The sequence below is a fragment of the Urocampus carinirostris genome, chromosome 7 (assembly GCF_059441175.1).
Source record: "Urocampus carinirostris isolate Australia breed hairy pipefish chromosome 7, RoL_Ucar_1.0, whole genome shotgun sequence".
In the NCBI taxonomy this organism is placed as follows: domain Eukaryota; kingdom Metazoa; phylum Chordata; class Actinopteri; order Syngnathiformes; family Syngnathidae; genus Urocampus; species Urocampus carinirostris.
Window position 1 is genome coordinate 29150920 of NC_142355.1, and position 13703 is coordinate 29164622.

The following is a 13703-nucleotide window of genomic DNA, read 5'->3' on the forward strand; positions in this document are numbered from 1 at the left end:
AGGCAAGCCAGGATTTACATCTTTTTTAATCTAAAAAATCTACACAACATGTGTGCAGGGTAAAATGACTGACTATCACTTTTATACTAGGAGGGTTGCCTATGAGAAAAACTAAACTTAAGAGTTAGTGAAACAATCCTTATATCACACCAGACTTAGTGTGGCAAGGACTGATAAAACTCAAGGCCTTCTCTTAACTGTAAACTAAAAGCACCACTTGAAACGATGTAGAGACTGATTAATGCTACTCCCTTAAATGCCAGTACGAAAAATGAATCCTAATTTTAAAAATTGTCAGGAACAGAACGGAGACAGGACCAACTTGCATTAAGTTTCTCACAAGTTTTATTAGAGGAAAGGGAAGGGTTGCCCCCACGATCCGGTGATCGCTGGGTGCGGGAAACAGGTCGCACTGAATGCGGAAGTGGGACTTCCGTGGTGAGCGATGGCGGTGTCAGGAACCGAAAAACGGGCCAGTAGCTGGGACAGGAGAGGAAAAATGTGGTCTTGGTCAAAAGCGAGTCATAAGCCAGGAAAGGAGGGTAGACGTGGTCGGGGGCAAAAAGGTTGAAAACCGGGACGGGAGAGTAGACGTGGTCGAGATCAAAAACGTCTAAAGCCGGGACGGGAGAGCAGATGTGGTCAGGATCAAAAACGGATTGAAGCCGGGGGAAAGACAGGAGCAAAAAACAGGTGGGAGTCAAGGTCGAAAAAAGGCTTGCCTAGTATGCACTGAGGTTCGCAGACGGACTGACAAAAGGGGACGGATAGGAGTGGGTTTAAATAGGGACAGGGAGCCAATCAGAGTCCAAGACAGTTTGCGCCGAAGGAGCAGGCACAGGTGATGCATATCGGTAATCATGACAAAAGTATCTTGATCCATTCTGAAAAACAGTTTTGAATATTTGGCAACTCAGCTGTTTTAAAAATTCTGGTAGCCATTTTATGATGTATTATTTTGTACTTCGTTTCGAAGTGTCGTCCCTCCCCCCCGCAATGCTGCTGCGCAGCTGCTGGGCGTAGCCGCCGCTAACGCTAACAAGGATAGACGCTACTACGCAGCGGTGGTTCTGACCCACATTATTTCCCGCTGTGTCCCCAGGCCCGTCGAATCGGGATGCGGAATAAACGGCCCTTGCGTTTGATTTAAGTCTTTCGGTATATTTGTATGCCTTGAAAATCATATCATGATTTTATTTTTTCAGAATTTCCATTTTTTCTTTGAGATTATTTGAACATTTCCGACCATTTTCCTTTCATGCTTTATTAAAGGAGATGTACAGAATTTGTAACTTTTTACTCACGTCCGCCATCTCCTGGCTCGTGTCATCAGTGCAGCTTTGTCAGCTCGTTCATGATGCACGTGCAAGTATGTGCATTTCTTAGACCGCTCAAATAAACCCTTCTTCTTTTGTCTTTTTTGGGGGTTGGGCTTGGCGTTTGGACTCGTTCTAACCTGCGGGGCTGAACATGACGTCACTTTCCATCACTCCAAACGGCCCCCATTCTTCCTGCTGAATGTGTTCCGCCACATACAGCTTTACTTAAGGTAGATAAAGTAGATAGGCACGGTGGTGAGAAACCATAAGGGCTTTTTGATCTCAATTGGGCATTGTTAACAAATAGAGAAACTCTTTAACATTCCAATTCTCAAACACCTCAAATAATGGCCACCCCACCCTAAAGTAGGGGGAAAAAAATCTTACATTTTCGACATTGTGTCTGCTTTAAAATCCTTCACTCATCAGGCCACAGAATGTTTCTCTAAAAGTATTGAGGATAATCAAGATTCAAAACAGAACTTCTAGGAAGATGTGGCTATTGCGCCTGCGCTAGCGAAAATATGCGTCTTATTCTGTCAAGACCAGAATGGAGACAGGACCCACTTGCGTTGCGTTTCCCACAAGTTTTATTGGAACCAAGAGAAATGGTTGCGCCCGTGATCCGGTGATTGCTGGACGCGGGAAGCAGGTCGCCCCGAATGCGAAAAGTGGATCTTCCGTAGCGAGCAATGGCATTGTCAGGAACGTAAAAAAACGGTCAGTAGCCGGGACAGGAGAGCAAAAACGTGGTCGGGGTCAGAAGCGAGTCGTAAGCCAGGAAAGGAGAGTAGCCGTGGTCGGGGACAAAAAGAGGTCGAAAGCCGGGACAGGAGAGTAGACGTGGTCAGGATCAAAAACGGGTCGAAGACGGGAGCGAAAAATAGGTGGGAGTCGGGGCCGAAAAAAGCCTTGCCTAGGGTTAACTGAGGTTTGCAGACGGACTGACAAAAGGGGACAGATTGGAGTGGGTTTAAATAGGGACAGGGAGCCAATCAGAATCGGAGGCAGTTGGCGCCAAAGGAGCGGGCACAGGTTATTCTCATCGGTAATCATGACATATTCAGGAGAGAGTCATCAATGGTGGTATCGAACTAACTCGTAACATTGCAGCCCCCCGCCCCCCTTTGTTTTTCAACCGACTCCCCAACCATCTACTGTGTTCACTCATTCTCTTATTTGTAAAACTGGACATGTACCGATACTTTATATTGATATCAGTGCTAATAATTTTTAAGGTAAAAAAACAATCAGTCAGTTTTGGCTGAGGGAAGAAATTTTTATGTGCTAAGAGTTTGGGCAGAACGGAAGGTTTAGGTATCAAATTACAGTATCGGCTCACAAAACTATCTTTGATTTTTGGAGATCTCATTCTTGTTTCAATACTTTATGACTTTGATGTGGATATTACGCAGAGATGCTAGCATTACCGACCACAACTACAATGCTAGCATTTGTACTTAGCCATTGTAACACTAGCATAGGAGAAATATGAGCTAAATTTAGCCTGGGGACTTCTAGAACAGAAGTGCTTACACCCTAGTGACGATCTGATTATCTTTTAATCAGAGGTCTCCAACCTTTTTCAAGCTGAGGGCTACTTTTTGTTACTAATTAGTGCAAAGGGCACCTAGTTTCATAACATTTCTAAAATAAGAACTTATCATGTTATTACTGTGTTGTTACTATCTTATTATCAAGTTTACTATTGAAAGTAGGGTCAAATAGACTCAGTCAACCACTAAATATAATAGTTTACAAGAAAATCACAATGTCCCAGGTCTGGTAAGCTATTTTTGGAACAGGTCCGCAGGCACTAGAGCTGTCTTTAAGGGGCACCATGTTGGAAACACCTGTTTTATTGTTTCAGATCACAATCTTGCTTATGATCTTCACGATTTAAGATCATTACGGCATGGGTGTCACGGTTGCCATGGCGCCCAATTGGCCCCGCCCGTGTGGCACCAGCTGCGGCTCATTGACAGATTGGCTTTCTGTCTATTTAAGCTCAGGGCTCTCATTTTTCCTTTGTCCGTCCATCAACGAACTTCTGCCCCGCAAGACGTGGGTTTCGAATCGGTCCTGTTCCTGTTGGTATTTTTTGTCCGGTATTGTTCTTGTTTATTTTGTCCTGTTTAATTTTAGTTTCCAGTTTTGTTTCAGTCTATTTTGTTCCTGTTTATTATTTTCTCCAGTTTTCGTTCCCATCCAGTTTGTCCTGTTTATTTTCGATATCCTGTTTCATTATCTTCCCTGTCTGTCTCGTCCTGTCCGTTATCGTCCCCATCTGTCAGATATCAACTCGGGCAATTGGTATCTTGCTCGTTGGCCTCTGGCTTCCTTTCATTTCATCCCAGACTGCTGCCTAACGTGCACGATTCCCCATTTACCGTAAAATAAAAGGCTTGTGTGAGTAACGTCACGCGTTTGGGTCCTGATCCTTTACTGGTTCATGATAATGGGTCTCAGAATTGCAGCCCCCAGGATGATAGTTTGAGCCCCCCTTTTTAATATGAAAGTTAAAGGGACAGTTAATGTATTACTTTACCACTAAATGCTCCAGTATTCTGACGGGCCACCGAAAAAGAGCGCTAAAAGCACAACGGAAGAAGACAAAATATGGAGACTCAAAGGGACCAAAATGCACCTTATTACTTTTTGAAAAGAAGAGAAATCAAAAATAAAAAAGGACAAAGAGAAAAAAAAGAAAAGCAAAGAAATTAGTCAAAAATTAAAACTCAAGAAAAAAAGGAAGAGAAAAATGCATTTTGTATTTTCATTTTTTAATTTTGTTTCTTTAATTGCTTTCTTCTCTTTCTTTGTTTTTCTCCATTTTCCTTTTATTTGGGCTTTCTTCTCCCCTACTTTTCTTTTTATTCCGTTTTCCTTTTTAGCCTCGTTATCTTATTTCTTCCTCTTTATTTTTCATTCCTTTTAAAAATATATATTTTTCTTCCTTCTTTTTGTCTTTCTCTAAGAAAGCCTGGGTAAAAATTGGAAGAAAAGGGTGATTTTTGCTCACTTTCAGTCTCTGTAGTTTGTAGTCTTCCTTGGGTTCATTTTTGCTTGCACTAAATAACACAGTGACATCAGGTGGACACATATAAGACACTGTCCCTTTAAGAACAGCGCTGTTTTTGTGAATAACCCGGTTTGGCCCGACCCCACCCAAATCCTAGCTTCAGCGGGCCCCCACTCAATTGACTTTGAGACCCCTGCATCAACAGTATAGCTGTGTACAAAATGTGAATTTTCCAGCCATTTGCCAAAAGTGTTTGCCCTGATGAAACGACATGTCCGGAATTTCCACTTTCGATTTTAAATTACGGAGGGACAGCGTCTTTAGCCCCGCTTAGCATCCGGGCTGATTGACGGGGCCTGTCCGGCGCGTTGTAGCGAGAGGCTAAAGGCGTTATTGATGCCTCCCCGCAGCAGCTCGACAGCCCGCAAAGTCAAAGCAAAGCCAAGTAATCAATCAGCCAGCGTGAGCCGCGTTTACAAGCGAGCGCCTCGTCCATCTCCATGAGGCGGCGAGGGGTCCGAGCTCTGAGAGGGGGGCGAAAAAGCCAGATGAACCGACCCTACAGAGGGCACCTTGAAGATGATAGGCGATCAGAGATACTCGAACGTTGTCGTCAATGAAAAAAAAGAATGGAGATAAGATGGAAAACAAAGATTGCGGAGATGCATCCTGAAGTCGAGTCAACGCGCTTTTTCTCTTTGTTCATGCACTGACGTGACTTCATTTCCATATAAATATATTGTGAGTTGCTTTGTGTGAGGTGTCTGATTGAAGTTAAACAAGAAAAAAAAAGATCCTTTCTCGGCTAAGACTGTCTGGATTTCTCATGACTGACCCTTTGAACACACGAAACCATGACGGACAGTAGTAACCTGTAGAAAACAGTGGACGAGGCTGTTAAAACAACAGACGACAACAACAAAAACAGCTAAAGTTTGTCATCAAAGAGAGTACACCCCCTCACATTTCTGCAGAGATTTCATCCATCCATTATCTGCACCGCTTATCCTCAGTAGGGTCGCGGGGGTGCTGGAGCGCATCCCAGCCGTCTTTGGGCAGTGGGCAGGGGACACCCTGAACTGGTTGCCAGCCAATCGTAGGGCACACAGGGACAGACAATTCACTTGCTCATTCACACCTAGGGACAATTTGGACCGGACAATCAACCTAACATGCACGTTTTTGGAATGTGGGAGGAAACCGGAGTGCCCGGAGGAAACCCACGCAAGGACAGGGAGAACATGCAAACTCAACACAGGCGGTTCGATCTCATGACCTCAGAACTGTGCCGCACATGCGCTAACCACTGCGCCGCCGTAGAAAATAAACTTGCATTTGTAGAATAGATTTGCGTACATTTAGAAAGAAATGTTGAAAGACTTGCTCACAGTTGGGAGAAATGTTGTTTACATCTCGGGAAGGTCTCGGCGGATAAACAATCCTCCTTAAGGGAGGACAACAGATAACGGCAAAGGGCAAGGTGACATAAACTGACATAAACTTAAGAACACTTCCAAATAAGGACGGAACCCTGGGCATGTGAAAAGGGACGGGGCCAAACTGGGTACACGTGCTATGCTGAAAACTATAAAGACACACGCATATCTTTGATTCGCTGAGTCTCTTGTTAAAATTGTGTATCAATAAAAAGAACTCCTTCTTACGTCATTTTGATTCCTGCATTTCTTTGAACACGTATGAGACGATTCAACAAATTGGTCTTATCTTCATCAGAAGTACGGGGCATTTGCACCTTGTATAGAAATCACCTTTGAGCATGTTGAAGATGTTTATTTTGGCCAAATGACGTTTTCTATTCTGAACGTACGTCTCTCGTGTTATCCTTTGGTAATTTAGTAGTTCATTTCGGCGTGATAACTTTTATGGTAGAGCACATAACAATTTTCAATACATGTGATTTTCAGAAGATTACTGTTTTGAATCCCTGGTTAATCAAAATAAAAGCAGCGTAGTAAGAAATGGTAACTGTAAGCCACTAACATATAAAGTTAGCATTAGCTAACTTGTTATATTGAGTGTCTTTGACGTGACTCGTACCTCTTTAACATTGATTTGCTCTGAAATACATCAAACATACCTTGTAAAAAATGTTTGCTGTAAATCCTGGAATATATGAGTGCTGCCGGCCTGCCAGTGTCCCTCTGTTTGACTGCAGATAAACTTTGCCGTCTCCTGTCTTAATAAAAGGGATACAATTCCGAATTGGGCTTAGAAGCTTGCCAACCACACAGGAACAAATCGCCTTGGTAAAAAGTGGTGGTTCCATTCTTCTGCCGTGGTTATTAGTATTAGTTTCAACTCAACTGCTTATTCGACTGCAGTGCGCTCAAGTGCCTCTTGCCGTCCGTCACGGCTCTCATTCTGCCACAGCAGGGAACATGACATCACGTGCAAAGATTTAATACAGTAGATACCCTGAATACGATATGAATGCGTATTAAGGTGGGGCCCATGAGGTGAGACTGCCATATCAGGGATAGAGACGTATGGTAATGCTCATGTGTTCCAAATCCCCAGTGCTCCAGGTTAAATCATCTAACTTGTATATACAAGCGAGTTCTCGGGCTGATAAAAGATTGGATTCGGCTGATTGGAGTGATCGGTGGTCCAGAGTTGCAGTACCCGATTTGGCCACCGCAGGGCGTTAGAAACCCCACGATAGCAAACCACATGAAAGCAGGTGTTTACCGATTTTGTGGGTATTTATTGGGGGTGATTTCACACGCAACCTCGCTAAAGACATTTGCAGAGGCCTAAAGTACAACTGTGTACTTTTTTACAAAACCGTTTCAGAGACAATGAGTCACACAAAAAGGGATTTAAAAGTAGCTTAGATTAGATCGATTTGGATATGAAACACTACTGTTTTGCTCTCCTTGTGTGTATGATACAGGATTTTAGCAGCAGTTTAACTCCTCTGAGAAAAAAAGTGTGTCCAAGCTCCACTTTATTCCAAAATAGAGTAAAACTGTCACAATTGCCCATTGCTCTCACCTGGGCCCGCTTGTTTGCCGCCAGCTGCTGCTGGTTGCCTGATTGGCTCCCCTTCTATTTAAACTCAGTGCTCTTATTCACTCCTTGTCAGTCCGTCAACAAACCTCTGCACTAGCAAGGCAAGCATTTTGACTCTGTCCGGTATCCTGCTCCTGTTTCTAGTATCCGGTATCACTCCCATCCGTCCCGTCCTGTCCGATATCTTGCTCGTGTTTCCAGTATCCGGTATCGATTCTGTCTGCCTCTCCTGTCCGGGATCTTGCTCGTGTATCCTGTATCCAGTATCGACTCTGTCAGTCCCGTTCTGTCCAGTATCCTGCCCGTGTATCCAGTATCTGGGATCCATCTCGTCTGTTCCCTCCTGTCCGGTATCTTGCTCGTGCATCCCGTATCCGGTATCGATCCCGTCAGTCCCGCCCTGTCCGGTATCCTGCTCCTGTATCCGGTATGGATCCCGTTTGTCCCGTCATGTCCTGTACCTTGCTCGTGCATCCTGTATCCATTATCGATCTTGCGTGTCCGGTATCCTGCTTGTGTAGTCAGTATCTAGTATTGATCCCGTCTGTCCCGTCCTGTCCAGTATCTGCTCGAGTATCCTGCATCTGGTATAGATCCTGTATGTCCTCTCCGGTTTCGATCCCGTCTGTCCCTGGCTTCCTGTTCTTCTCTGTCTCACTTCTTCTGCCCAGTGATCGTCGAATCGCTGGCGTTTGTGTTCCTGCGCATGACTGCCCTGTTTCCGTAAGATAAAGCTTTGGTGTGAAAATGTTACGCGTTTGGGTCCACTGTCTGTTCGGGTTCTGACAAAAACTGAAACATACAAACAAAATACAGTGAGTCTGATACTGCACCACAAACAACTGACAAACCACAACTTAATTTGCAATTTCGGTGAAATACATAAAAATGTATATATATCTTCAAAGAATATATTTGGAAACTTAGACTATGGGTTGAAGGCACGACAACAGAAAAAAATACTAACAAAATAGCGTAGTAAGTAGTAATTACAGTACATGTGATTTATGTGTATATGAATGAATAGCATTATAAATAAATATATATATGTTATGGGCAAATGACTTTTTATCCATCTTTGTGTTACATGACTTAAGCTGGTGCACTAGAGGTTTTTGGTGGATGCACAGGTGAGTGGAAACAATGGGTAAAATTGATACTGAGTGTGAAGAATTGTCATGCCTCTAAAAGACTTTTTTGCTTTATTAACCTTCTTATTCTTATTGTCGATTGGTAACGGTCATATTTCTAAGCAAAGGTAAAAATGCATGTGCCTTCTTTCTATTTATTGGCAATAACAAGCTTTTTTTCCATGGTTACCATATTTTTTGCTTCTCCCTTTGGCATCACCGCAGGTCTTGGGATCCATAGCTCATTAATGCAGTACAAAAAATACAATCTTGTATCTCGTAAAATTTAAGAAAGCACACAAGAGTCTGAACTGAAAGAAGAACGAGAAGGCCATTGTGGGAGAGAGTTCAGCCAAAAGCATATCAGCATCTTCATGAAGCCGTAGCGGGATAAAATGCTGTGATGTGGGGCCCAAAAAAAACATCTTACTCCACATTGTAACGTGAAAACATCATCATACTGTGGATCGTTCTGATTTTTGTTTCTACGGTGGCTATCTTACTACGACCATGAACGAACCAGGAGGAAAACTCTCTTTTCCACCTTGACCCAAACGCATCATCACCAGATTGCTTAGTGCTACCCAGTTTGAGAAAATTCAAATGAATGTGTGTCTTGGCAGTGAGCGCGCCATGCTGAGGCTGAAGTGTTGGGACACCATGCGCATCCTGAGGAAGAGGTCCACGCTGCCTCTGCTGGGCTTCCTGCTGGCCTTCCTGCTGCTCTTCAACCTCTACCTGGACATGGACGGATATGTCTTGGTGAGGACAGAACTTGGTTTCCAGCATTTTTGGATTTTAAGTTTCAAAGTTGAAATCCTCACATGTTAGATTCCAGCACCCCTCCTAGACGTTAGGTCTCATCGTCAGTGTCGGGAGCATTCCAAAACAATAGTAAAACTTAAGTTACTTTAAAACCAGTTACTTCATTTAAAAATTAACTTAATTATGCCCCGGATTTCTGACAACAAAATGTAACGCGTTACAAATGACCGTATATACTCTCGCGTTGAAACCGACCCCAATCTTGCAAATGAACACTTAGTTGAGACACTCCATATACATTTTGTCTCTAAGCTTCAAACCCTTTGTAGTTCCCCATGTCTAGGAAATGAAATTTGTATGGGTGCTTGAAATCCTTGAAAATGGTTAAATTTTAATGTGGTGTTTTCAAGGTCAGGAAAATGCTGGATTTTTTGTGAAGTGCTTGAAAATGCTTCAAATTCTTGCCATATGATTTTTCTTGGCAGTATCACTTGACAGACCACGCATTAAACAAATAGATATAGAAAATAAAATGCAATATTGTATTGCACTTACTTTTAATTTTTTACAAAGCACACAAGAGTTTGAACTGGAAGAAGCCAAAGAAGGCGGGAGTTCAGCCAATAGCATATCCGCAAACCGTGCCCAAGGAAGCGTTTCCTAGTGGCAAATTGTAACACGAAGACGTTTATGCAACTGAAACTTTAAGCTAGAAATGACTGTCATTTTACCCCAAAAACTAAAAGTGGAGATTTGTCTCAAAAATATTAACACACGTATTCTTAAAATGCACAAATATTCTCGCGATTCACTCAAAATCTAAAAATCATCGGTCTTGATAATTGTACACGCAAGTTTAAAAGTACTGCAACGGCAGATATATTTGTGGCTCTGCAAAATACAGGATTCACACTGATTTGTTCTTTTAATGGTACTGGAAAAAATAGAAAATTGACCTTGATAGTGCTTTAATTTTAACCATGATAAGGGTATTCGACTGTGTGAGTACTGTCCAAAATGTTTTATTTTGTTTTTCTAGGCATGGTGTATTTCTAAAATAACTACAAGAAAAAGAAAGAAATTTAGCACTCGTTTATTGTCAATTCTGTGCTCACCTTCGCGCCATTGTTGTTCCTGTACAAGCCTTCCTGCTGGTGACACACAACCACACATCTGCATATAAGCTGACCACTTGATTTGAGTATTTTATTTCACAATTGAAAATTCGGCTTGAATGCGAGTATATACAGTAGGGAGAATATCTCTATTAGGAGAAACTCAGCCACCTCTTTCTCTGTGCTTGAGACAGTGCTACCAGGACTGTATTCAGTTCTATTTTGTAGGTAAATATAAACAGGCCCACCTTTCTTTGCTGTTGGCAGTGGATTAAGGACGTTGTAGTTCATGATTTGTGAATTCCCCTATGGGGATGAATAAAGTATCCATCTATCTATCCATCTATCTATCTATCTCTATCTCTCTCTCTCTCTTTCTCGTTCTCTCTCTCTCTCTGTCTCTCTCTGTCTCTCTCTCTATCTATCTATCTATCTATCATGATTTAACAAGTAACGGAGTAACACATCATGTTGTAACCACAGCGAACTAAAAAATGTTGTCTAACATTAGCCAGAAATGTAAATTACATTCCAACGCTGGACAAAACCCAATTTCCAGAACGAGGAGGAGATTTCAACTGTGGCTTTGGTGTAAAGCTTCTGAGTTTTAATAGTCTGAAGCTTTGTTTTTGCTCAGGGGATAAAGCGGGTGGCTCAGTATCCCAAAGTCACCTGTTTGATTTCGTCTCCCTTCCAGATGTCAAGTGCCGTTGTGTCCTCGAGCAAGGCACTTCACTCACGTTGCCTTCACTGGTGCATGAAAGGTGCGAATGTTCAGTGTCGGTTGAAGTAGGCGTGATCTGACAGCCACGCTTCCGTCTGTCTGCTCCGGGGCATCGAATGAAGCTCACCACCACCAAAAAAGTGTGAATGTGTGAGTGAATGAATAATGCACCCTCCAAGAAGCTTTATCAGTCAGTTCTTCTAATGTATATATATATATAAAAAATCGTTATATCTGTGGACCTGAAAAACACGTGTGAAGATTGTGGACATATTTGAGGAGCACGAGTGACTTTAAACAACAGGGCTATGGATTGATGCACATCAGATTCCTTCGTTTAATGGTACTGGAGAAATTGGAAAAAAAAATTCGAAAGTGCTTACAAAATGCTTGAATTTGGTCGTGAAAGGGGTGTACGAACCCTACAAATACTTACAATTTTCCTTAGCCTACTACGCTAGTGCTAGGTTTATACATTTGTAGACACTCAAACTTAGAAGAGAACATAAATTTAGCTGGCCAGAATATGCTGAATCATCCAGTCCTTATTAACAAGTCTGTCAGAACCCGAAGAGACGGAGGACCCAGACGCGTAATGTTTTCACACAAGCTTTATTTTACGGTAATGGCGCAGTCATGCGCGTGAACACAAACGTCAGTGATGCGGCGATCGCTGGGCGGTAGAAGCAACACAGAGAAGTCAGGCGCGGGAAAACAGGAAGCCAGAGGCAGACGGGCTCTATACCAGATACAGGATACACGAGCAGGTACCGGACAGGACGGAACAGACGAAATGATCCCGGATACTGGAGCTAGATACACACCAACATTCCCCGTTTTGTCTGTAAATAGCTAAATAATCCTTTATATGAAAGCTCATTAAACAATATGTTCATTGTTGAGACACTTTATGATGAAAAGCCACATAACAAATTATTTTAAACACCCAAAAGCTCTAGCAAAGCAGGTTGAGCAATTTGATTGGGTGAGCGCACTCCTTCTCCTCCTCACCCAGCGTTGTCTGCACAGAAGGAAGATACGGTATCCTTCTCGTTTGCAGTATTTTGTGACATTTTTACAAAAAAACTTGCACGCACCTTGTTTTGAAACCATTGTTTAGAATAAAAATGACGAAATGAGCCTCAACACTCTTAGCAACTGCAGGAGTGAGTCGAATTTGAATAAGTGGTATGGTTATATGGGTTCTGGCATTAGCTTTTGTCTAGAGAGCGGGTTTGGCAGTTTTGTTGAATTTGTTGAATTTGGTCAATATCAAAATGTTAGTGCTTTTATGGCTCTTTGGGTCCAAAAGTTCCTGACTCCTGATCTAGCTGGTACTCCCCATGAATATTACCATTAATATATAGATATAGAAACTACACAGAGACCGTCGTCCACACTCACACACACCCTGTTTACGGAGTTTATAACTGCGCAAATCGGAAACTGTCGCCCTCAATGAGGTATGCTCACGCACACAATGAGGCTTTTTCTTTTTTTTTTCAAAACCAGACATCGCTGCGCATAATAAATGACAGATCAAAACACCGCAGAGACCAACTCCACCACAACCTGACAAGGACGAGTATTACCAGGATTTCAAGTACAGGATTTGCACGTGCAAATCGTACTCACTGGCGATTCAGCAGATGTCTTTACTCCAGATGATACAGCTTCAGCCCCCAGAATGACGCTGATGTCCTGGGAAAAAAGATGTAGATGGACATCAATCTTTGTGCCTGAAAGCCTCAGGCGAATGGCAGACCATCTTTGAAGGACCAAAACGTTAAGTCAGAATAAGGAGAGAAGACATCAATGAATTTTAGAATTGCAGGGAGGACAGGGAGAGAAACCTTCAGATAAGAAAGTCCAACCTGTTCTAAAGGCGCCCTCCCCTGAGCCTTTTCTTTTTATAACGTCTCTTAGATTACTAAAGCAAACTTTCCCAAAATGATATAGAAATTGAAGAACAGCAATCTTCCCATAGCAGCCGATAGTTACAATGATGCAATAGTCAAGACAATGAATAATCCAAATGACAAACTGGCATCCTGTTGAATCTCATTTGCAGGTGTCCATTATTATAAACAGAATTAACTCGTCAATGGATTTTGAACTTGAGAGGAGAACAGGGAGAGCCCAAATCTTAGATGAGAAATTCCGAATTCTTCAAAGAGCCCTTTCTTTTTATTACATTTTATAGGTTACCAAAGTGTGTGGAAATCCAAGAACAGCAACACAATTGGCCAATAGTGGCAATGATGTAAAACGTGCATAATTTGTATCACCTGAGTAGAAGAAGGGAAACTTCCACAAACATGCAGATATTTAAGGGCCTGGCTTCCTATTTTTGCTTTATATTGTAATTATAAGGTGTTTTTTTCTTTCAGGGGGCAGAAAAGCACCAACTGAACGAGGTGTTGATGCATCCAACCAGCTCTGAGAGATACATGCACACTTTCAGGGACCTGTCCAACTTTTCCGAGACCATCAACGTGACGTACCGCTACCTGGCCGGTTTCCCTCTATCGCGCAAAAGTCAGTATTTGCTTGTTGTCATTCGAATTTATCAGCGCTGAACACATCATATTCCAT

The 13703-nt window shown here is 42.5% G+C and overlaps 1 protein-coding gene across 4 annotated transcripts in view; it reads left to right on the forward strand.

The window, feature by feature from the left end:
• Positions 1-13703, forward strand: part of LOC148362889 (alpha-1,3-mannosyl-glycoprotein 4-beta-N-acetylglucosaminyltransferase C-like) — a 40181-nt gene that overhangs the window by 24235 nt on the left and 2243 nt on the right. For all 4 annotated transcript variants that reach the window (XM_088339346.1, XM_088339347.1, XM_088339348.1 and 1 more), the window contains 2 exons: positions 9128-9266; positions 13499-13646. In XM_088339346.1, the coding sequence (XP_088195472.1) occupies positions 9138-9266; positions 13499-13646 (277 nt within the window). In that variant the 5' untranslated portion in view covers positions 9128-9137. The remainder of the gene's footprint in view (positions 1-9127; positions 9267-13498; positions 13647-13703) is intronic.